Source organism: Varroa jacobsoni, unplaced genomic scaffold (genome assembly GCF_002532875.2).
Source record: "Varroa jacobsoni isolate VJ856 unplaced genomic scaffold, vjacob_1.0 scaffold_1243, whole genome shotgun sequence".
NCBI lineage: Eukaryota > Metazoa > Arthropoda > Arachnida > Mesostigmata > Varroidae > Varroa > Varroa jacobsoni.
In genome coordinates, this window is record NW_019214145.1 from 123,109 (window position 1) to 149,071 (window position 25,963).

Genomic DNA, 25,963 nt, shown 5'->3' on the forward strand with positions numbered 1-25,963 from the left:
CTATCAATAATTAATAGGAAAAGATAAGTTTGTTAAGAGTATTGTGCATCACCTTTCCTAAGTAATTATGATGATCGTTACAGTGATATTCATAATGGAAATAAGAAATACCGGCTACCTACTTAAATCGTATATGCTAACATGATGAAGTCCTGTTTGATGGTTGTTACAGTAGTAATTAACCACACATAGATTAGCCTACGATGTTGCATTATTAAACATCGGCGCGAATAAAGGCGTAATCGTAGAGTTGTCCAACAACGCGGTAGCGGCACTGTACCTTTGAACTGTCATCAAGAGCTTTTGCTTCGTACAAAAATTGCTGCCTCACATAGACGATCAAAAAAAGATACTAGTTGGTCAGACGGACAGATGGCAATTAAAGAATTCCACTAAAATATAACTCGTTGCTACAGTTTTCGCGCATGCACGCGTAAAAAACAAAAACCTCGCTAAGGGCAAATTTCGAAAATACTTCCCATAGTCGGACAGGCGGACAAATATTAGCACTGATAATGAATATAGTTAGTAGATTATATCAGTAAATAGAACATTATAGAGCAAAGTTACTCGTTTAAACATTTTACTGAGCGTACATTTTCCACCACCAGAGTTTGCCTCTTTGCTTGTTAAAGGTGGTAAAATATTATAAACTTCCAGTAACGCATGGTCAAAATGAACGAAGGTTCGTGTAGCCCACTTACTCTTACCGGGTGATAAGCCAAAAATGTTATTATTATTATTATTATATAGAATAAGTATGTAATATTCTCAAAAGTCCCGTTGCCCTATCCCGATTATAGGATTTTCTTCACCAGAGTTTGACACAACTACTTAAACGGAACGCGTGTGCTTTTAATACAATAATGAAAGGTATATCTAACGTATCTCTCGAGTATCTCAAAGAATTCAATCTAATTATCTACATATATATTTTATATCTATCTAGTCTGTCTCCTATATATAGAGGCCGCATTAGAATGTATGATCAACGAACTAAATTGGTTAAACCAGAAGCAAAACATGATGAAGCTCGTGATGCGTCGGGTCTATTTATCTATTTGCTACTTCAGCGGAATACATCTGTTTCTTAGCCCCTCCGTGTGTTTGTCTGTTCAACACAAATCGATCCCGTACAGCCATCAGAATAAACTAATTTTTTTCAGGGATGCTTGAATTAACTGCAGGAATAAACTGGTCATAAAATGGAACCAATTAAAAGAACGCCTTTCTTCAGGGAAGATTCATTTCATTCATCCACTGAGTATAATGTTAACTTGGACAAGTTAATGATAGTTTGCGATTTGTTAGAAAATCGTGAAGAAAACTGTGAAGAGTTTATGTTGGACTATTGCTTGTTTTTTTTACTTACCAATTTTAGACAGACCGAAAATTGAATTACGCTCCAGTTTAGTACCTGATAAGAAAACAATAGACGCCGTTTCAGTGGACTCGCAAATACTGACAGAAAAGTAAGCCCGTTTTATGGGATCCTACTGTGTCAAACGCATGTGTGTTTGAATACCGTCAACTGTTCACTGTGATGTGACGTATTTATTTCGCTTGCGTGTTTGAAAGAGTAATTTTAGACTTTTAAGTCAAATCTGTGTTATTTGAAGTGCCCAAAACCTTCGAAATTTCCCTACTCGAGATTTGCATATTATTTGTGAATTTCTGTCAAGGAGATCAATTACACAACAAACTAATAACACAAACGAATTGTGGTAAAGACTGGCGTTGGGCGGTTGAATTTAGCCATAAACAACTTTCTTTGTTTACTTTCACTTACGTTAGTACCATTCACAATTGTAGTCGAGCGGAGGTGCGTAAGTCTCCATAACTACCACTTTAATAAACACTAATTAAGCAAGAAATAAAGGAAGACGACAGTATCAGTAACGGCGATGATGTTTGAGTACTTTTTCTAATTCGTTTTTTACAAAAAGTATTTTTAGATCCACTAAATATTTAAATGCATTCTAATCTAAATGTATTTTTACTCACGCGCAAAAAATATTACAAAATAGAGTACAACTCGTTTTTAGTTACTACTACCTTAATAAGGGCTTTATACGCCATAGTTCACAGCACTTCTATGAACAGTTAGAATTGGCTTAAGAGCATTTGAACATCTATTGAACATTATTCCTAACATGGTCTCATATCTGGAGCATTACAGTGGATTGCAACGGGGATGAGATTCATGAAATCTGATTTCTTTGACGATCTGACATTTCGCAAATTTGTATCGTATCACCTTAATCTTCTCAAAATGTGATCACCAGACCTAATAAGAGTGCATACGTTTTAAAAGTTAAGTTTATTTCGGCTGACCTGCAATCACCAGTGCCTCATTACCTGCCTGCTCTGAAGTTTTTTGAACACTACTATGGAAAGCCATAAGATGCACGCACTCGGCTTTAGAGACGCGTAGCCTCCATATGTCCATACAGAATAAGTACGACTGAGTTTCTATATTGGTCTTCATAAAATTCCGGCGTCCTCACCATAAAACAGTGAAAAAAAGGCATGCTATATACCATGTTATTTTATAGCATGGCTGTAAAATGAGTAAAGCTATATTAGGTTCTGGAGTTGGACGAAGATGCTACCGCGAGGCCGGCTTGCGCCGCGTAATGTCGATTCTGATGATATATGACTTGCAAATGTTAGCATCGAAATCAAACATCTTATCACGAAGTGTATGTAAAACGTGACGTAGCTTATCAATAAGCTTGAGGTTTGTATCTATTTTAAGTATGCTGATCCGATTATTAGTGTACTGAACGATAGTGCTAGAGTATCTTCTACCTTTGTGGCTCATTATTGGAAGTATTTGCACATGTAGTGCATATTCGGACTGGGCCTTCGTTTTATATACCCACCAGGTCTCTTCTTTTTCTCAGTTGAGTTAAGGCAGAAACGTCATCATCCACTCTTGAGCCTGTAACTCAGACATCATAAAATAGCCATAGTGTGATCATATATGAGCCATAGATGACATAACACTTGTCAATGTTCTCAGCAGATTTGATTGCACTTGAAAAAATAACATATTGAACTAGGTTTGGTTTTAACTTCATGCCAAATGTTTTTGGTTTAAATGTGAAAACCAACCTCAGGTAAAGGGCTCTTGATTGGCTTTTTATGAAGTGCACAAAAACTATCATATTTCCTAAAAAAGGCCTCATGACAGATCCTTCAAGCAATATATTGCAATAACTGGCTAACTGTAGTGATTGGTTGGAGGGTATATGCCGGCGACGAAATACTTGTATTTCATGTTCAGTCTTTTCCGTGTATTTCATAAGTAGGCGGTGACATATCGCTACCAGCTTGCTTCTCGAAGTTCGAAACAGGATTGCGGTTTTAGGGACGTGTCGCACAGTGAAAGCGGCGTAGGAGGACAGATTTCCTTGAGCGAAGCGACAGCCGCGAAAGAGGTGTTATTTAAGAATCCGTCTCTTTTGTAAAAGCCGGACATAAGTTGCCTGTTAAAACCCATTGGGCAATACAGTTTTAAACCCATGAAGCAACTCGAAGAGAGTTCCGTTTAGGGCCTCGCAGCGTCCAGCGTAAAGGCGATCGTTGAAAGCATCGCGAGGACTGGGGAGCGGGAATGGGCTCTTCTCGCCCATTCGTTTGCAGATGCGTTAAAACAAACTTTACATGACGAATATTGGGGTGTGCCCAATCCGATTTGACGTGCAGACGCTGGAAGTAGCTTGGCGTTTCTTGTCATAACGGCCTCTATGGCACCGTGGCGATCCCATAGAGCAGACAGTATCTCCGGCGCGACCCGCGTTGTAATTCGTCGAGCCGAAAAAGGTGAACGAAATGAGTGCAGTAGTTTATACAAACAAGAAAGCAGAACGGAAATCCATTTTCGGGAAAAACCGTGTCGGCAGATTGATGGGCGTCTGAGCAGCTGATGCTTATGGCTAAGCTTTGTTCGTTTGCAAGCTCCGCAACTGCGAATATACTCCCGACCTCTTGCGCACACCCAGTTTCAGGAAGTAATGCGATATAAATCAGTGTATGGTCTTTGTTTAGTCCAAATGACCTCGATGGCAGAGAGCAAAGAGCAATTCGGTCGATCGTAGGAGGATCTGTCAGGGACCTTGCGGCTTGGCTTGGTAATGCTTGGCTCTACAAAATAGCAATACGGCCATTTGCCTCTCCTCAGATGGTAGGGCAGCCTTAATGTCTCATTGAGGATGTCAAGATTGCCCCACCAGTGAAGCGCAGCATGGAATTATCAGTCTGTACGTTGTAATTGACCCAAAGTCAGCGCCGCAGCTTATGGCTTGCTCCGAGTTATTCCAACAGTCGTGACAGGGTGTCAGTGTTGCGGCGCACCATGGCACTTAGGTGTCAGACCTTGGAATTGTGTTCTTAAAACTCAAGGCTCACAGAAGTCTTTTATTTTGTAGATATTTCGGCACACTGGTGTCACCGGCCACCTAAGTCTCCGCCCATATAGATGCGAATGAAACTTGATTGCTTAGAGGATAACTAGACATTCGGTTTCCGACTAGTGGTATTTCGTTCCTTGATCAAGAGTCGCTTACTAAAATGCACCACCACACGCTTTTCAGTCACTCTGTACTGGATAAGAACTGCACCCAGCCCAGCGCCAGTTAGGTTAGTGTAGGTTTCGGTAGAATAAACCCTCTTGGAAATGCTGCAAAACTAGTCCGCCTGTAAGAGGCCTTTTCGGAGCCAGAAACGAACCTTGATGCGGAGTAGTCAAGAAAAACTGGCAGTCCATTTTTCATACAACAACTTTGTAATTCCAGCAAAACCCTGCACAGACCGACGGTAGTGTGACGCTACACCACAAAGCCTCGTAGCTGGTTAATGGTTGCTTCGGGGTGTCTGTAGTAGCTGCGTTTTCTGGGTCGTAGGAGATGGATGCTTTGTGCAGTGACAGCGCCTTACGTAATGAAAATACACTTCGATTTCCTGAGATATGGACTTGGAAAGTTGAAAACAGAAAGCATCTGCCGACGAGTTGTGAATGTACCCCGAATCTGCTGGAAAACACTAATATAATATAAGCAAACGAAGGCCATTTGTTATCGTAATTTTTCCTAAAGCTATTTTATTAGCTGCTAGAATATCGCAGGAGCCTTAGCTAGCTTGAAAAGCATCTGCTTGACTAGGTACAAATTATTTGGGGTACAAAAGTATGTGTTCTACTTAACCTTGGAGGAATTTGCCAGTAAGCACTTGCTAGATCTAAGGTAGAAATATAGTTCCTACCGCGCCTAGGGAGTCGTCGATTTGTGGCAGAACAAAGACGTCCGTATTAGTCTCCACACAATAGAATTGGACGATCTTTTTTTACGAAGGCGACAGACAAAGCTTAGAGCCTAAAAGTCGTCATCATTTCATCATGTCGTCGTCCATCATTTGCTGTACCTCTTTTGCAATGCGAACCCCTTGCGCTGTGGCGATTTAACTAGAATACGCATATAATGGGATTCGTTGCCAGTCGGACGAGATGCGTCCTAAATAGCTCTTTTGGTTTTCTGAACAAATGTCTGCAATTCATCACGGGACAACTTCGCTCAGTGTTAGTAACGTTACTCGTGGCATAAAACAAACGAGCTCGCACTGATCGAAACGCGAACGAAAACTTGCTTGATACCGTGGGCTCATACTTCACACAGCACTCGTAAGAGTAGCTGGGATGTTGGCGGTTCACAAAAAGAAAACCAACAACTTATTAACGTGGCGCGGAACCGCTGAGAAAAATATTTTGAGTTGGAAATAAAAAAGTTACCATCTGACTTACTGAATATAGAATCTATTTCGGCAATACCACGGCTTTTTTTATAAAAGCATTTAACCAGAGCAGCATGCATAACTCTCCTGGCCGACATTAACTAAATATTTGATAGGCCACAAAACTCTCCGTTAGCGGTGTTCGTCTATTTTTTTCGCTCGCACTCTATTTGGCCCTCAAAGACCTGGTCGTAAATACCTCGGTATGCGTGGATATCTTACGGAATATGCTCGACATTTTGAAAGATGCTACAGGACAACAGCATTAGAATCGATAACATAGCGGCTGACCTGCTTTCTTTGTCCTAAACAACAAATCTTGCACAGGTTGCCATTTATCCCTCCTCTTGCTCTTAGTTCTACTTATATACCTTCCTCATAGAATGACGAGGCCGAGGAACCTTATTGGAGCCACTTAGCATGAGGATGATATTGTTATCTACGACCCATTAGGTTCCAAATTCATAGACACACTTCGTTTCGTGCTGGGAGCTAGCTGCCTGATGAAATGCCTAGCGGCGATACCGAACATAAAACTCGAAACACAGAGGCAAAGTTCAAAATGTCGAGCGACGTAGTACACGGAAGCAGGAAAACTGGTATCGACCGTCAGTTTGGCTAAGAAGGAGGCAAAAAAAATTAGGACATGGTGACAATTGATGGCAGACTATTTCTGTCCCATTCACTTGTATTTTATGCTAACCCTTGTATTAGGGTAGCCATAAACCCCATACACTTGTATTTCAGGCTAATCACCTTTTGCATTGTCCACAGCCTCAAGTCATGCAGTGAGATATAAAAAAGCATCCATCGCGATATGCGCCATCAAGATCATAAAACATTTCTTTGTTGGAGCTTTGCACTGGAGTGGCACCGACTTATAAGATAGATGTCACTTTTTAGACTTTACACATGCAAACATATAATACGCTAAAATGTGTGAAAGCCTTTGACTTTAAATGACTAATAATAAGTCTGTTTGCCACAACAAGAAATCGACTTTTTTTTTGTAAAAAAATGTTTAATGTTCTATAACATAAAAGTTAAAATCAATTTACCGCCCTGAGGGCCTTACTGTATTGTCCTTGAGGTCTAACCCATTATTTCTTGTTTTTATTCTAGATGTTGACAATGTTCTTTCCGTCAATATTTACATCATGCAACCAATCTTACTGAGCCTTTGGGAATAAGACTGATTGCAAACACCTGCAACACTGTATAAATGAAAATGGTATACTAGCTAAAATAAAATGGAATGCCCAGAAAATCCATGACTAGCGTGATGTAGATCCTGTAGATAGACGCTGAGCAAAGAGTTGATGCGATTTTTGAAAATCTCTCATTTTATGGGAACCTTTACAGAAATCATGTGTAATCAGCGTTAGTCTATGGCAGCCACACTGGAAAAATCCATGCATGTACAATACCGATATCCAATGCAAATTTATCAAGCGGGTGTCAAAGTACAAATCAAATATAAATATGTAAGCTTAAAAAAGTCGACAGCTTTTTAGATGCATGGTGTAATAATCTTTTCGAACCAGCTCGAATTCTGGTGACAATCAAAACTGACCGAATGAACAATATGTATCAATCGTACTTCGAGACTTCGAAAGAAAATTGTAACATTTTAGAGGTATTTTAATTGTTTACGGAACTGTACATTATGAAAACGTGTTTCCCAAAAATCGTCTATCCTTCGTTTCCAAAAATGCATTAGCATGTGAATATGAGTAACTGGTCTATCACGAGGTATCTTTATCTGTAGAAAATATAGCTCTTTGAATTAGTTCTTAGCATTATTTTATTTATCATGATATATTTTAAATATGTATATACCTTCTATTTATATTCATTTACAATATATATGACTCAAATTTATTTCTATTCATATTTGTTTCTATTTAGCACTTCAGTAGTAGTAATAGAAGCACCTCTCGGAATATTATTTACGTTAGGGTCAATTGTGACTATTACGCAGGTCAATATTATCAGTCCTCAACTAGACTTAGTACTAGCTGAGGGTTGATAATTGAAACAACTAAAACGCTATTTATTTACAGGAAAACCTATGCAGAGAAAGCTGGCTAGGTTGGCTTTGACACGATGAACTTGATGAGGCTTGAGCAGAGGTGGTCTAGGTTCGCACACAGTTTTGTGCTAGAGGCTGGCCGTGTGGTGGAATGCTACACGGCGATGCCGGATGTAGTACTCGAAACATAGAGGCTGCTCAAGCAAAGGGAGAAATACCGAGATCTAAGATACCGTGTTATTTCACTCGGTGCTTGATGAAATAATAACGCCTAAATGTAGGGCGACGGTTTTGACAGTTTTCGCAACTTTCTTATGGAATCATTGCGCACCTTTATTGTTACGATTTATATCGTTCATTGAAGTTACCCTCATCGTCTCATTACATCGTCTCAATTGAAGTTACCCTCGAGACTTGAGTAATAGGAAAATGGCATCGATGTAAATAGCAAATAAGGCAAAATTAAAAATATTCGCATATTGTTTTTTACCTTCAGTGTAGTAATTAAATATTGTGGAGCCAACGAATCAAAAAATTACTCCTTACATTTATGATGCAACATTAAAATATACACGGATTAAAAAGCTGATCAGGAGTGAAAACTCGGCAAAAATTTTGGGAACACCTTGAGATGTCTTGTATTGGAATTTGCTTCTACTTGTTATAGCTAAATATTTTTTAGTAATATGTACAAATACGTTTTAGTATGTAGTTGAACATACACCAAAGACCAAAACGGATCTTTTCACATATTCCAGTCGGGAGTAACCAATTTAATACGGTAATAATAAAACATTTAAAAATGTGATTCGAATTTAAATATAAAAATAAGCCGCATCATTATCCGAATCGATTTACATAGACTTGCAGGAATTCGAAAAAAAAATTTGCATTTTTATTGCGAGAAAAATGTGTATGGAGGTGCTTGCTTATGTCCAGTTAACCGTTTCTACTTGCGTCTGTCGTACATCAGAATCTTGCAGTTCCTGATTTATGAGCTGTGTGAATAATACACTAAACTCCGTTTGTGTTATTTGTATGAACACGACAAGACATGACATATTGGCCGTTGCTGCGTATAATAAATAAGAACTGTGCCAATTGATAGCCCTTGATCTTTTTTCTGCTGGGTTGCCACCCGTGACAATCGGGAGATCACTGTCTCTGTTATTTGACACACTTTTATATCCTTGCAATTTAGCTCTTTCTGGTCAATATGAAATTGCTGGTCTTTGTTTCGAGCACGAGTTTGTGACTACTGCAGATCTAATCTCCCAATACCAACTTAAAGGCAAGTATGGTATTTGTGTAGTCGCACGCTATTCCTAATTCAACTCATTACGCATATTATCACAATAAATGATCGGTTACCAACTGTACGCGTGAGTTTTGTAAGAAAATTCCTTATAGTACAATTTCTACAGAATCTCAGTCCATGTTCTCGGAGTTCGCTATCAAAGCTGGGTATCCTAACCGTCTGCCACCAAACGGTAAAGCAGATTTCGTACACTTAGCTTACTCATTCCTTCATTTGCTACTGAAGTAAAAAGGAGCAGAAGTTAAAAGTTTGCGAGTCAGGAATAACCTACACGTAGATTTCAAGTAAATGCACTATGCAATTACCCTGCTCAGATCGTTAATGTAACACTTATGTAAGTGCGTCTGCACGTATAATTTCGTTAATTCCAGTGGTAAAATAGTTCACGAGTGTATTCTTGGTCTCAAAAATTATTTTAATATAGTAATTAATGTGTTTGAAATCGCAAACGTGTTGCGTGAATGTATTTGCATTTGCGACAGCTTGTATAATATCGTATCATATAATAGGTAGACGAAAATCTCTGAGGGCATCCTCTTTATGCGTGTACAAGGTTATCTTTCAAATTGTTGTAGTTAGTCTCGAGAACCTGGCATCACACATCACTTGCCTCCCCTGCTCTAATAAATTCGATGACTTTCATATTGGACCAATTCATGCTAATTCAAGTTTGATGCAATAAACATTAGACATATTGAAGATGAAACTTTCCTTAGTTTCGAGATAAACACTGGAGCACTAAGCCGATACATATTCAACCTTTTTTAAACCTGCTAATCAATTGTGTCGTCGAATCGTAGGCACCTACATTTTATTTCTTGTTTTTTACATTAGCATGGCACTACAAGCGCTCGATAGCTGAGCGCATCGATTGCTTAGAACTAAACTAAACCCAGGTAGTAAGACTGAATTGTGGTTTTCAGCTTTCCTTAAACTATTTTTAGCTCATTCCTATAAATTTAATGGATTTTCTAACGCGAGCCTAAAAGTTCATATGATTTTGAGATTAATTACATGTTTGTCTGTAGATATTGAGTGGGTTAAAATGAGTATGGAAAAACTTTACTGACTATGGTCTAGTGATCGTGAATTTCAGAACGATGCTCCTACGAAACGTTGTAAACGAAATTTTGCGTTATATAACCTAGTAATTTGAACTAAATTAATACATATTTAAAAAATGTGTGTATTTAAAGTGAGAAAAGTACACACTGATTAAAGAACCATTAGACGAAAAGTTAGGTAAACATTGTATCTCCATTTTCTTGTACCTTCGAAAAAAATACGCGACTTCTGTCAATACTCAATTTTTCAGATACAAATTATTAGATGTTTAGCTTTCTTTTTTATCATAAATTTTACGTATTTCTCATTTAATCAGATATTATTAACAGGCAGCAAAAAAAAATACATAGGATAGAATTCCCATATACAGATCAGCAAACAGTAGTCACAGAAGGTGAATTTTGCGAAATACGGTTGTCCATTGATGTCTCAAAAGATTCCAACACGACGTAAACGAATATAGGACATTTCAATACACAGATATTATGGTGGATAATGAAGGGCTAATGGCAATACGTTCTTATCCCGGACGAAAACGATTTCTGATAGATTATTCCTATTCGGGTCGCCTGTAGTCTTAGGTAATAAATTCGCGGGAATAAAAAGGTGAGAAAATTGCACCGGAAAAATTAACCTATTAGACTACTACTACCACCATAGTTATTAAAAGCAATCACCCTTGAAATAATTGGCTGTATGAAAACGCAATACTTGCTCTGGCAGCTACCATTAAATATATATTGCCATGAAATGCAAAAATCGGGTATTTGGTATTACCATAAAAAGAGAAAAACGGCTCTGTATTCATTCTTCATTTCTGATCAATGACGATTCCCAAAATATATTAAAAATTCAGTTGTAATTCTCTATCATTTTACCTGAGTTTCTTTAGTATGTCAACAACAACGCCAGTTAAACTTTGTTCTATGGTTTTAATCTTAAATAAGAAATATTCGTGCTGGTATTTCCTTGGTTCACTTGTTGGTCTTGGTGTCCTCGCGAAGGACACCCTTAAATACGCTGGACTGCTTGATATTTACACATCGCCGCAACGGAAAATATAGCAATTAAAATATGGTTCACTTGATACATATATAATGACTTGATATTCTTATTTTCCAATTTAGTCCTAAATTGTTACCACAGTAACAATGACGAATTCCTGATGATGCTTTCGTCATTATTAACCGTCCGACCTTAAATTTCTAATGTTTGTTAAGTAGCGCTAGATTAGTCCTCAGTTGGGTGTACATATACAAGGATGATGAGCTTTATTGTCCGCAGAGCCAGCGAGAACATCACATGAGCTTTCTGGATGGGCACATCCAATGACTTCCTTAAGTAGTGGGAAGGCAGAAATGTATTTACCTATGCCAAACCATTTGCTGCCCATCTGTTATGTCATCTGCTTTCGATAGCAATTAATTCACAGGTGACCCAAGTCAAGAGCATAGTGTAGAGCCTCTAAGTCCGAATGCTGGCTGACCCGCCAGAATGGGAGATTCAGCTGTAAACACAAAGCAAGCTGCTGTTAATATTACTATTTGAATGTTCCTATTTATTCTCATTATATTATCGATAATGACTATATATAATACCAGGTAATAAGCCAACTGAACTTTATTCTGGACAAAATTTTTTTGTTCTAGACCGATATCGGACCTAAAAATCGGCAAATAACAGCATTTGATACCTTTTTTTCGAATAGTTAATACATATAAGCCTTGGTGAACTGTTCTATTTACAGAAATAAAACTTACAAGCGAAACTAGAGAGGAATTTAGTATGCATTTTATATAGATAATTCAAGTATCCTAAGAGTTGTCGAAAACCTTGAAGCACGTACAGCTAAAAAACATTTTTTCGTATTCAGATGCATGTATATATTTCTTTATCATCTTAACCTATATTGCCGTATTAGTGAAACATACACGAGATAAAGCGTAGTTGTTTGTGATCTGCATTTTTTATCTTTTCTGGGATATAATCATTTGTCCAGTTGCATGGAACGTGATGAGCAGCTCGATAAATTACTCGGCAAACGCTGGCTTTTCCGTATACGTTTTTGTTACACAATTACTGTTTCACCCGTTCTGAAACGTACGTCCCCCACATTTTACGTTCAAGTTCCATCGTTTACATTTCCTTCCGATTAACAATCGATGCCCATGAATGTTAAGCGTGCTCGAACTGATTTGAAGCAAAACCTTACAATTGCTTTAAACGCAGATAGCATTCGCAGATAATATGATACCATGAGAAGGATTTTAATTTCAGATAATCTCATTGCTATATTTACAGTTAACTTTTTTAGACCACAAATGTCTTCCAACTTCACCAAGGTACCCTTGAAATATTTAATTCATCGGAAAAAATTTAAGGAATTTAATTCTTAATGAAAGGCCTCAGCTGTAAGTCAGACGTTTTGTTCGGCAACAGGACCTGTTATTAATGCCTGTTAACTTTTACCTTTGTAAGCATCATTTTTCACGTTTGTTTTTTTTTTCAAGCCTATATCGAGACGTATATTGTAACCAGGCAGTCTAAATACCTTATTCTTCGCAAAAAATATAAAATACGTGTATGCTGCGTCGAACCATGCTTTGTGTATTCTCACTGGTTTTCTTCCATTTTCCCTACCGCTTCTAAAGAATCTTAGTTTTAGTTTTTAAAAATTTAATTTTAATTTAGTTCAATTTTTTAAAGTTTCTCCATGAAGGAACACTTTAGATATACTAGTTGTCGCCAAATTTGGCCGATCCGTGTCATGCATTCCCGAAAAGGTTCTCTCCCGTACAGAGCTGGCGACTTTAATATTCAAATTCGTTTAGCTATTAAGGCAATTCAATAGCTGGATTTGTCCCCTTTGAAATTCGGAAGAAGTAGCTAAAAATAAAAAAAACCGTCTCTCTGAGCTAGACCACTAGATGATTCAGCTATTGAATCGTGATCAAAATACGGACGGACAACTTTTTGTTAAAGGAGAGGATTGCATTTTGCGCACTTGGCCTTCACGCGTGAGATGTTTGACCCGGAAGACAAGCCGCCGCTGTTGCGTTATTTCTGATACTACAAAATAGCGTTCGTATGACAATTGAAAGGAGCATCCGTTGAATTGATTTTCGACAATTGCGACAATGTATAGACTGGTTTAATGCATCGAATATAGTGTTTACTAGTAATATATTCTGCTTTTGCGCAAAATGGCCTTCGTAATCGGCGCTTATACATTATCAAGCGTATTACTATCATAGCGAGCGAAAGTGTGAATTTGAGAATTCAGGTAACTTGTCACAGCGGGAGATACGCTAGTTCACTTAGCGATAACCAAATACACGATGTTGTGACAACGGCATCATGGAAAAATGCCCCAGTATATTCCTTGTTGCAAATAACAGCGCAATACATAGAGTTCATGTTTGCTTTTTCAGCCTTTATGAATCGTTTTATGTTTCAGAATTACTACGAAAAACTGCACAGCGAAAACTCTAACACCCCTAAGCTGCGATAAATTTAATTGCGAAAGTAGCCAAGAAAATGTCCAATTGCCTGTAGAACGACGGCCGCTCTATTATTTGTCGTTACTAACCGTGTGTTATGCGCGACGTCACTATGTCAAAATGGCTTCGGAAAATTTTACCTGACAGCAATGCCGAGGCTTTATTTAATCTAGTTCATAAACAGTTATAAACTTGAGTATATTTAGAAAAACTCAACGAAGAACTACTTAACAGCTATGTAAATTCAACCATTAATAATTGCAAACAGGGGGCAAAATAGAGAGTCGACAATGATTTCTTTTTGAAAGTCAATTTTTTAACTAAAGCCACTGGAATCGAGTCTTCTGATGCAGGAGTATCACAGTGCTTGATCTTTTGTTCACGTAAATTTATACTTGTCAATCTCTCAACTCAGTTTGCCATCTGGAGTGGCTCTCTGCTTCCACCGTTTCTCTTCGCCAAAACAAATTAGAGCTTTGTTTACATCTAATTACTAATCTGGTGGTGTTCATGTAAAAGATTCTTCCAAATTTGACCTTCTGTTTTTTGGATAAAGTGTAATTTTGCACCCTCAAGAACAAATCCTGTCCTAAAAACATTTTTGTTTTCTGGCATGCCAGCAATGATACGCATATGGTCAGCGGCGAGCGCATAACTTTGGCTTAGTTGATGTGGAATCCACTTTTCTGATTTTAGGAATTGGATTAATGTATACAGGCAATTCTAAACCGTGGTGCGGACAACTCCAAACTTTACAGGGTGTTCTTGGACTGAGATTTATCTCAATATAGCCTGAAGTTTATTGTCACCCACTTGTTCCAAAAAATGTGCTTTTCTCCTTAAATTCAAGTCATCAGCTCTAAGGCGTTGAAAGAAGTTTCAGCAAAAGCTGTCAAATGTAGTGCATTCCCTCATTTCCCCTCATTATTTCCTAAGGATATTTCTCGAAAATAATAGAAAGGACTTGTCGGATATGCTAAATGTATTCCTCGATCTTATGACCTGATGGCACAGAGAGAACTATTACTATAAGCACAGGTCCTCTAAAAATAGTGCAACACACGGCATCCTATCGGGAGAAGAGGTGTGTCATAAAACAATTAAACGAAATATGCGCGTAGCGTAGCTTAATGGCCCCAAAGATGCCAACCTAACCCATTAATATGAAGGAAAGCTAGTCTGCACTACGAATGTGGCTGTTTAGATAATTTGCTTTGACTCCTTATTAATGTCACCTGTTTATTTTGCCTTTATCACGCCGTTGTACGTGAGCCACTGTCGGACATTCAGATTCTGTTGCATTGAATCAAGAAATATAGTTTATTAAGATTACCAGCTAATAGTAATAACAGAAGTATATATGTATAGACGCGTGTAGACGTATACGGAGCCTTTATGTAATGCAAACATTATACCGTAGGAAGACTAAAACTTAAATATAAGTATTCATACATCAAATCAATACAAATGGTATAGAAAACAAAAATCTTACCGCTTTACTCGAACTTTCATCTTCTTTAGAACCTCCAACAACGATGTAGGTACATTTCTTTCCAAACTTATTGAGAACACGCTCAAAACAGCTTTCTTTACCGATTCTGTGGGAAGAGTAGACGTTTTCTATGGGGAAATGCTCCCCGAGGCCAAACAGGAGTAGCTTGGTAAGAGTTAAGACGAGTTGATTGGACGACACCAGCACGTTGATGCAGTTCGATCTAATAAGAAAAAAAGTACATGAAAAACAGCAATTGAAACATCTGTGCGGTGCTTTCATTTCATTCATTCATACAACTTTAATCTAAATGTATTCGATTTCGCTTGTATCTTTTTATTTCATCACGCGTATAGCGTAGGGTTCTACTGTATTTTATGGATTAGTAGAGATTCTTTTATCGAAGACTGCATTTTTAAGCAATCTTTTAATGTAACGCACAGTAATGTTTTTTTTAAATAAACTCACCGTAATTTCAATAGTTCTAGCTAGGATTAGATGGAAATATATCAGTAGCGGTACATTTACAGGGTTATCTTCCTTTTAACGTTTTTTTGTGCCACTTAGTATAAGGCAAAAAAGTAACTCGTTAGTCAACGAAAGTTAGCAAAGAGAAAGAGAGTCCTGCCTTTGATTGATGAGCTGTATGCACATTTGAGCGTGTGTTAGCCATTTGTCGGTGATTTCTTCTATCTTCTGGCGTAGTTTGAGCCATTCTTCTACGCCTGCTCCCTGAACTCCGAGGCTCACTCCCCCTGAGACAGAATGGTCGACACTTGACGCTGCTACTAATGCGCCAACATTTCCGGCGTAATCCTTATACACATCTCTGATGTGTTGATACCGAGAGGCGAGCTTTCGCATCCAGTCGATCCCAGCCGGTCGCCCTCCTTAAAATGAATGCTCTCTTTTATCTAGTTTTATTGATATTTGCTGTACATATATGTGGACGGCTTTGAACTCCTGTTTATAAAAGAATTCAGATATATCAAATATTGTCACGGTCGAGTAACATTGTCGCTTTTTAATAATTGCCTCTATCTTTCCTAAAGAGTATGTCGTACCTCTATTATGAATTAAAATGTCCATCACATGCTTTGTGGCGGTTAAGTTTTATGACTACTTCGCGTTTAAAAAAATATTTCCCATAAATAAGGTATTTGAGGCAAGAGTAATGACATAAAAAGAAAAACCATCAAGAATGACAGCTTATTTGTATATAAAATGTAGGTTTTGAATGGTAACAACACGCATACGTCAGCTCGCTAGTTCACTTATATTGTGTGCCGTCGCACTCTGATCCGCGGTATGCAAGATACATTTCCTAATCTTAATTGCACAATTAACACAGACTCACGTTTAAGAACCGGTAAACTCCATCAGTCGCCCAAATTTAAAAGGTTAATTCATATCTATATTGTTAACGTTACCTGGGTTTTGACGCTCTCAGAATTATGAAATTTTTAGTATGAATTCATAATGCAATTTCCATGTCGCGTTTAACTGCCGTGCATAGTGTCGATTTACGATTAAGATAAACTTTATTCTAACTTCGAAGCCCGTGGTGAGCACCGACCCGAACACACAATTTTATACATTCATTACAAAGATGTGCGAAGCGACCATTCATTTTTTTATAACTAGGGTTTGCCTAACGAGCTAACTCTGATGCCGTGTTTTTACTCTATCAATGCACTTGTGTGTCTCCGCAATAATACATTAGTAATGTATTTGATTACAAAACTTTGGAACATGTGGTGTTCTAAGTTTATCCTAATAAATCGCAATAGGTCAGTGGCAGCCTTGTCACTTGTAACACTACGTAATGACTAAGCAAGACTGGCCTTGAAAACAAACATACAATGGATAACAGTGTTCGACTTTGAGGGGAGCAATAATCAGTGTGCGGTAGGCACGGATGCAGTCGGGGAAAACGCAACCGCCGCGTTTAAGACTCTAGTCGCCTGTCTTTGAAAAAAATACCGGTACAGGTATTCTTCTGCCTGTCCTTCCGCTTACTTTGTCGCGGTTAGGCTCTGCAACGCCTAGCAAATATAAGGAGCTCTATGCTCGGATAAGACGGCGAGGTGATTTATTTATCTTCGTCTAGGAAAAACATCTCATAATGGACCGGCTGAGGCTACCATACACCTTTGACTTTAAAGCAACAATTCCGTTAATCATATTACGGCCGCGTCTGCTGACTTCAGTGAGTCATACGGTTTGCGTGCACGTACGAAAGCCCCAAACTATCTAATAAGCGCGGGCTCAAACTCCCCACTGAAGGCAGGCACGGTTTGGAAGGCGTCCACACATGGTTTAGGTGCAGGAAGCGAGGAGATTTTAGGACGAGATAATGCCCAACAGTTCCATATTACCTGAATATCAGTTGCATAACCGGGGTCGCCTATGATAAGTTTGCACAAAACTGTAAGCTTCCCTGCAAACTGGCCTCGCGGGTCCAGTGTTGGAAGGCGGATGCAAGAAGAGATCTGTTTAAGAAGGTGAGCCAGGCTTTAATTGGCCCTTTAAGCTACGGGCAGCTGGGCTTTATGTTTTGGAAATGGTCGGCTACGTATATGTTTCGTCCAGTTTCTGCCGGTTCGGCAGGCGATATCTGCTACTGATGCTGCAGTCCTTTTCACATCGCGGGGGGGGGGGGGGTGAGACATTAGACGAAACCACAACGGGCACGTTCGGTCAACTGTCCGGCATATGCCACGCAACGGTCTCGTTGAGTCCGAACGGTCATACGAAAGCTAGACGTTCTGGTAGCCAACGGTGCAATTAAAAGAGCCACCGCCCTAAAAGTGGCTTTTTTGCTCAACATGTTCACAAGCGAGGACGTGGATAAAGTGCCGTTTGAACTGCATTTCACATGCCGAGCCGTAGTAACAGAAGTATTCCGGTCGCTGAGACGCAGGAAGGCAAGATCTTGCAAAACTGCATCGGCGTGCCCGCCATTGACTACCAATTGGCAGTTGATAGTAAAAACGGTTTGAGAAGAAGAAAAAGTTTGAAGACTGCGAGGTTCAAAACAGACAACATCGCATTTGCCAAAAAAGTGGCAACTTTGCTGCCATAGGCCCTAAAATATTAAGAGCAAAGTGACATCACGCTGCCACGGGGTCGTTGCGTCTCGAGAACGACAGTTGACTACTCTGACATTCCTAAGTAGATATTTAAAATCAGCACGTCCAATACTGAATAAACCGCAGCAAGTTAGTCGCAACTTTTTTTTTATATAAATATAGTACAAAGTATGGATATGTATATTACCGGTTTCAGTTATGCTGCCGCACGTAATACCACTATCCCGTTAGTTCGTTTTAATATGAGCGAATTTAATTAGCTAAACAAGCAATATTTGGATTGTAGGCTTATAATATTCGGTTGCAATTGCTCTGAAAGCCCACAGCAGTAATTCAGTTATTGCATTGTCACATTAGCAACATTATTCCGTTGCATTTACTTTGCTTCACGGATCTCGTCCTTCCATCGGAGAACTCCAAAGGCTCTGCCACCACGCTACTGATATCTTATTAGCATGTTCTAAATAACTGAATCGGTATGACGTTTAACATAAATGATTACCTGATTTCAGACTAATTTTTGCCGTTCACCAGAGCACTGTTATATTTTGTTACCCCATTGCAACTATGCGTTTACGCTGGTGTAGTCATTATGTATAAATTGCTTTTTGATTTTTCTTTATTGTAATTACAGAACGCCCTGAATCTGTTACTTTTTTCAATATGTCAGGGTCACGTGCATTATCAGTTGTCTAGTGCTGTCACAACCATAGAATACATGGTACACACTTTTACGAAAGCAGCGCTTCTGATACTGTTGAAGTTGCTACTTGAATAAAATTGCTTTCTCGAATGTGGTGAGTCGTATGGGTTCGATTCTTGTTATGTAGCGAACACCAATTGCCATTATCGTTTAGAAGACCCTAATTTATTTCCCAAACGCTGCTGTTGGTGAAAGTTTCTTGTTCTTGTCTTGGTTTTTTTGTTGTTTTTACATACCGTTCATACAAATAGGTCCTGGAAGAGGAAGAGTTGACATAGCTGGATTATTGGGACCTCCCTGTTGTTGCTGAACTGCAAGTTGTTCTTCACTGCTCACATCTTCTACATTGACCTGTTCGCACGCCTCCAATTCACGATAGAACAGGTGGCCATCAGCAATACGAAACATGAGTTCCTGCATTTTGAGTCCGCAGTCTTTCGCTACAGCCATGTCCTAAAAAAAATAAAAACAGGGAATTACCTTAAAAACTTTTGGTATAGCGTTGTGACTATAATTTATACTTATGACACATCATCTACTAATTTAGAGATGACGGCTTGTCGTTGCCGACGTACGCTCTTGAAACCCGCGTATTAGTCATAGCATATATCAAGCATATTTGTAATGTACCGTGTATCCGACAAGGACGAGTATTTTAGCATTGAATAGGTACACAAGAAGCAGTCACCTGCCATCTTTTAGACGCTGTGCATCGTTTTTAGGAGAAAAATTAGGTTTTTTTTCTTGACTAACGTTGCATGTATTTGAAAGTTTAGTTATATGAATAATGAATGAACGCACGTAACTTCTAGTTATACGTTTCTCCATTGACAATGCTGTATAGGCTTAACTATCAAGCCGTATATAACAGTAATGCACATTAGCTGTACTGGTTATATATTTCATATTTGCATATCTATATAGAATTATAATACTATTTTTATTACTTTATATCATTTATTATTATTATTATTAGCATATTAGAACATACTAGTCATATTCCGTACCTTATATATCACTTGCTAATAATAATCGCCGTTAGGACCCTTGGTCGGTCTCTAGACAAATAAATCGTTCTTTATTCAATTTTTATAAGAACTTCAGATCTTAACAGCAGTTAAAAGAGACCTCCGTTTTTATTATTCTAGTAGACTAAGTCAAGTATCAATATTAAAAATGTAACTTTATCTGTTTTACTGCATGAAGAAGTTCTTTTGAATTGTTAATTAAAATGCGCGCATGGTATCAACAAATACAATATGCCCATCTTAAATATTTTAATCTGCTACGGTATAAACATAAAAATATTTTTTAATAATATACATTTAGTTTTTTTAATATCTTTCCATTCAAAAAGTTTTTTCTACTTTTCGGATAGCTTTAGTCCTTTACGGTCAAACGCAGAATAACGGAAATTCCAACCGAAACTTCTTTATTTGGGAATGTAATTAATCACGGCGCATGGCTAAGCGATATTTAGAGAGAGATTGGTTTATCTCTATTTGCTATTATTGCTTAATAGGAAATTGGAGCATCATTTATTATATTTTAGTACAGCGGATGGCTGGTGCTGTAATCGTGCCACTACACCTTGTAAAACTATCAGGGTTGACTGTTTTGCTTACGCAAAGGAAAATATACAGTATAATTTTATTTAGCCTGTTTAGGGTAAAGGGATACTTTTAGCGACTATGTGACCGTGCACGAATAACCTTAAAGATCTGTTAGCCATCATAGGTAACAATTAATTGCGAAAAGTAGGTCAATATTACACAGTAAACGCAAGGAAGTGATGAAAAAAAACGAAATTTTGACCATTAGCGTGTTCATGAAGCACTCACTTTCGACTCTTTTGCTTTCCAGTTCTACTCTAATGTCTTAAGTTTAGGGGTACCGACACGCAATTGGCCATTATCGGTTTCTTCTCGGGTTTCGTTTAAGACGCATTTCAAAAAACTAAATTTCCACCCTTGAATATTTTGTATTCCAAACAGAAAAGGATTTGCTGCACTTGTTTAAGTGCGTACACAAGCTTGCATAATCTGGCCAATCGGTTACAAGCTGAATAGGTTTACAAACATAAAGATAGGTACAAGGTAGAACTTCAATAATTTAAATAGGCGCAGTGAGTAAGACGGAAAAAGCGTACAGCAAGAAAGAATTTAAACGGTATAAATGGAAAAAATCTGTAGGCATTTTATTAAAAATAATATTGATTTCAAACTAAAGAAAAGCTGATTTACCATAAGCAAACAAGCTTAAGCTCAATAGTGTAGACTATTATAAGTGGGATATCTGCTTAGTACCTATATACTATACTTTACTCACGAGCTTCGCCCCACGTTCATCGATGTCTAAGTAAATACGCCAAGTTTTTCCATCCGGTATTCGCACTGAGAATTGCCTTAAAGGGCTTACACCTGGCATGAAACACTGTGTTTAAACGCTGTCTCAGGCATAGATCACCACATATTTTAAGTTGAGTAAACAAACGAATTACTACCGCACTAGCATGTATGACTCGCTCATTGATATCCGATTGTAGCTTTCCTGAGTGTGTAAGAGCGGAAATTCCGCTGAGGAGAAAGGTAATAACACACTGAATACTAAGCCCATGTTTGCTAACGCTGTTGACCGTAAGTGAACTCGTCAGGCAAGGTTTGCCCCCACTTTTGGTTAGTAAAAATTAGCAAACAGCAAAGAGATGCTACGAACCATATAATTAAGTTCTGCAGTCCTAGATTGAGTCTCGATCTAAAGTACTCCGTTATGTTCCACTCTAAAAAAGTCCTTTCATAATGTCTAAAAGTGTGGTATTCGTTAACGACCTGTAGCTTCGCAATCTTCAGATTTTTGCCTTCGAAGGTAGTACATGATTGTTACTTGTGACTGGCCGTGCGAGAATGAGCGATGCCACAGTGGTATTTGCGTGACCCTATATGTCCTCCAAACACGTTTCTTGTGGAAAACACTAAATCGGTCTCACGAAAAAAGATCATGTAAATACCACATGACGCAAGTCTATTGGGCCCTTCATTTTACTCGCGAATCTTGCCCGCGTTTAGCGGTGTATAGTATTGCTTCTGTGGTGCTTTTACTCGAGCACCCCGCTGCCCTTAGTGAAGAACACGCATTTTATGTTTTTTTGTGACTTTAGTTTTTTATGAAATGGTAGTTGAACCTAAAGTTTCTAGGGCGGCAGCGTCATTTGCAAACCGAATTGACAACCCGCTTTCTCTTGCAGCCCTACATCGCCTGTTAGCAACTTAGAAAAATAGTTACACATAAGAAGAAACCAAGTTTTAGCAGTACGTTAGACGGATTTTTTGACGTTGATTTGTTTAACCAATCTGATACACTTATACTACATTTAGTCTAACGTAAACTATAGTCAAGCTACGGGTGAACAGTCGTCCCGCTGAAATTAACCTAGCCGATTTGGCTTTGGCTGTTATACACCAGTCCATTCTGACTTTGAGCTGAGGCTGAGCGAATCATTTAATTTTCATCTTCACATTTAATTTTACATATACTTCGGTTATGGATTTGCTTCCTTACAGTTATCTGGTTGCAAGTCTCCCGAGACCCTGCAGTACCAATTCGTTCTGTGATTGCAGTGATACCATTGCAAAAAGCCCTAATTTCTTTGATTTAGGTTATTTATTAACAATATTTCCCGCTTTTTCATTTTAATGTTCTAATAATCCTCCTGTCATGCTGTAGTTATTACATCAGCATATTCTAATATTTGTTTCTTGTTATATCCAACTAGAAACTATGTTCTATTATCCGTTTGCAGCTATACAATTACAGAAATAATATTTATTGATTTAAGGTAATTTTTACCTTCTAACAGTGACCTTGTTACTTTCGTGCAGTTATTGTGCAACTTTGTTCCAGTCGTCGGTTGATTTGCTGGAATGATTGTTCCAGTTAGCTCGCTACATTGTTACAATTAATCCGTTAACGCATTGCGTATTTTCTGCTACTTGAAACGAAAATCGAGTTCAATTGCGAAATTTCTAATATAAGTCCAAATTAATTTTGCTTCACTTGCACATATAAGGTCAACCTACGACCGAGCATGCGGCGCCAATTTGAGACCTTACCCTGCACTCCTCTATAGTTGTTACCGATCTCCCATCGAAAAGTTGTTGCATATACTCCGTTTATTGACTACAACCAATTCTATTTTCTCCAGAAACAGGTAATCACCCAATCGGAAAATATGAGCCGCCTACATTTCATCAATTGTTTTGCAGCTTATTACATTAGAATTACATCCCAATTGGAAAAATAAACCATATTCGGGAAAAGGAATTCGCACACTTTTTAAACATAATTTATGCCCCCATCATTTTCCAGCCCTATGATAAGAATCCTCTTAACTACTCAATCGAAAAAATGTAAAAGAACTTGTCCCCAAAGTCCAATGCTGTGTCCATTTCGTAGACCTTGAATAAAACAGGCAATTTTTCACAGCAAAATTTTTACGAATTCTTAACGGCTGTTGAGCAACTCACCAAAAAAAGTCAGTTTGCTCAAACTAACGCTCACGCTCAATGGGAGCGAAAAGCTCTTTTTGACAAGAAATTCCTTAGCCTATCGGGGAATATGGGCCATATATGCAGAGGCGGTTCACATTTCACTAAACATTTTGCAAATTAACCCAATTAGCATATGCTTCCCTACGGTAGGAAGAAACTGCTTAAAAAATTCAAAGCAAAATAATTAACTTTGTTAGAACATGCTCTGAGATGGCTAATATTTTATGAAGAATGAACCTTTTTGAGGAAAATAACTCGTTTACCAAAAAATAAAAAACAGTAAAGCACTGGAGAATATTTTTAAAATCAATTTTGCACCTACCTTGTAGAGCTTGAAAAATAGATAACTTAATAACGTCAGTCTCTCAGAAATTGTTAGTAGTTGTTCAGCAGATCGGACAAAATGACCAATTCGCTTAAAGTGACATTACTTTGTATACCAAAAATAAGCTTTTTCTTGGAAAAAAGCATTCAAAACTTCTTCCACGATGGATCTCTAGTGATCCGACCGCTCTACGGGATCGATTTAGATCATACCTATAGGCACCTATTTTCCACTTGACTAAATTTATTTGATTCGCTACTATTATCCCTAGCCTACTATAAACACAGTTATCCCGCTATAATTAGCCTGTCTTACTTAATCCGTCACTTGTTTGCAAGTATTTCATGACTCTGTCAAAATATGCTTACCAAGGGACTCAGTCAGCATGTCCTTTTGCAAGATTTTTCTCGCTCAAATATGTTGGCCTTTGGTACATTTCAACAACGTGACGACGGGGCTCTTTTTCGCGTTGGCTCGTTGACTCTATTCCCAGTAAACAGAGGCCGTTGTCAGCCGACCTTTAAAAAACGTATCCAAATCGAGTGGCCTTCGGCCGACTTTCCACATTGCACCCATTAAGCGAAATGAAGATACAATAAACATTTCCTAGTCGATGCATATTTTTTATTCCCTAAAGGTCGCCCAGGTTTATTTAACCTTTTTTTATTTTAACCTTTTCCAATCTCTTTAATTAATAAATGGTTACATAAGGCATTGAATAGGGAGTTGAGTATTTTATATGTTTTGGATAACATATTAATTCCGTCTCTAAAGCTTCATCAAAGCTTAAAAATCCCCTTTAAATGTACTTTTTTTCGCATTGTTCGCAGTGTTCGCATATATTTTATGTCATCACGGCATTTTGCTCTAAAAATAATTACGGACATTTTCTCTTACGAGAATCAATTCCACATTAACCACTTCAACCTTTCAAACAACACTAAATAAAAATTGACCTAAAAATCATTTAATAGCAGCTTAGAGCACCAATCGACCAATAATGTTTTCGCCGTTTTCACTCAAAAATAGTAATTTTAAGTATAGGGATATGTCGCATCTTTCTGCGAATCTATCGATTGGGTTCAAGAAAAACTTTCCCCTTATATAACACCATATGACATTTTCACGTTTCAAATAGCACACTCAAATAGCAAAAAAGCAAAACTTGAACACTAAAATGTTGGTATGTGAATAAATATTATATTTCGATTTAGTTTACTGAAAGCTTTTAGTTGTTACCCAGAACGGCTGCCCCCCACAAAATATTTAATCCCAACGTCACATACGTGAAGAAATTACCATAATCGGTTCATACCTGTAAATAATAAAATGCCTATTCTGCGTTATGGGAAAATGCATTGTATTTTAGTCATTTCGGCAAGATCTTTTAATTAATATCACTAACAAAATGGTTTGTTGCATAGGAAAAGCATTTTTGATACTTCGGCATTCTTTGTTGAGAGAATAAGTGTGTTAACCAAAATGTTTGCTGCTTCAAATTTTCAATTAAGCTTTATTAGATATTTTCTTAAAACACAGTAGCTCGAAGCACATTCTTATCCCATTTCCGTATGGGGGAAACAGCTACCAGATTTAGTTTCCTTTTTTTTACTTTTATTCAAAAACATCCATTTTAGGTGTAAAAACAAGTACTGTATCTTGTTTCAGTTCGTCAAGATCTATCAACTGGCACAATAAACAACTTTGCCTACACACGACAGCATGTTAAGTTTTCAATACTCAAACGGCATTTTTTGCTTGGATACTGCAATATATATGGCATATCGGTGTCTTTCCGATATGCATTTATTAAAAATTATCTCAAAAAGTCGCTCAGAACTTTTTCAAAGCTAGTTTTCATTCCATTGTCACATACCAAAATCGACAAGACGAATTGGATGTTTGGTTCTCTTTATGATGGAATATCCATTTTTGATACGGCATTTCTACTCAGCTACTCAAAATCTATCGGCTGGTAACGGAAAATTCTTCCCACAAAAAATATCATATTAAACTTTTGTCCTCTAAACGGCATTTCTCACACGTGAACTGGAGTATGTGTGGTATATGCATTGAGCTTTCGACAAATTATTATTATC

The 25,963-nt window shown here is 38.0% G+C and overlaps 2 protein-coding genes across 5 annotated transcripts in view; one reads left to right on the forward strand and one right to left on the reverse strand.

The window, feature by feature from the left end:
- The window catches only part of LOC111267933 (phospholipid phosphatase 3), a 60,855-nt gene extending 41,534 nt beyond the window's left edge, over positions 1–19,321 (forward strand). The window contains exon 7 of the mRNA XM_022846545.2: positions 19,244–19,321. Within this exon, the coding sequence (XP_022702280.1) occupies positions 19,244–19,270 (27 nt within the window). The 3' untranslated portion in view covers positions 19,271–19,321. The remainder of the gene's footprint in view (positions 1–19,243) is intronic.
- Positions 8,924–25,963, reverse strand: part of eya (eya transcriptional coactivator and phosphatase 2) — a 62,604-nt gene continuing 45,564 nt past the window's right edge. For all 4 annotated transcript variants that reach the window (XM_022846536.2, XM_022846535.2, XM_022846533.2 and 1 more), the window contains 4 exons: positions 19,229–19,445; positions 15,826–16,087; positions 15,198–15,420; positions 8,924–11,712 (listed from right to left, as the gene is read on the reverse strand). In XM_022846536.2, the coding sequence (XP_022702271.1) occupies positions 11,632–11,712; positions 15,198–15,420; positions 15,826–16,087; positions 19,229–19,445 (783 nt within the window). In that variant the 3' untranslated portion in view covers positions 8,924–11,631. The remainder of the gene's footprint in view (positions 11,713–15,197; positions 15,421–15,825; positions 16,088–19,228; positions 19,446–25,963) is intronic.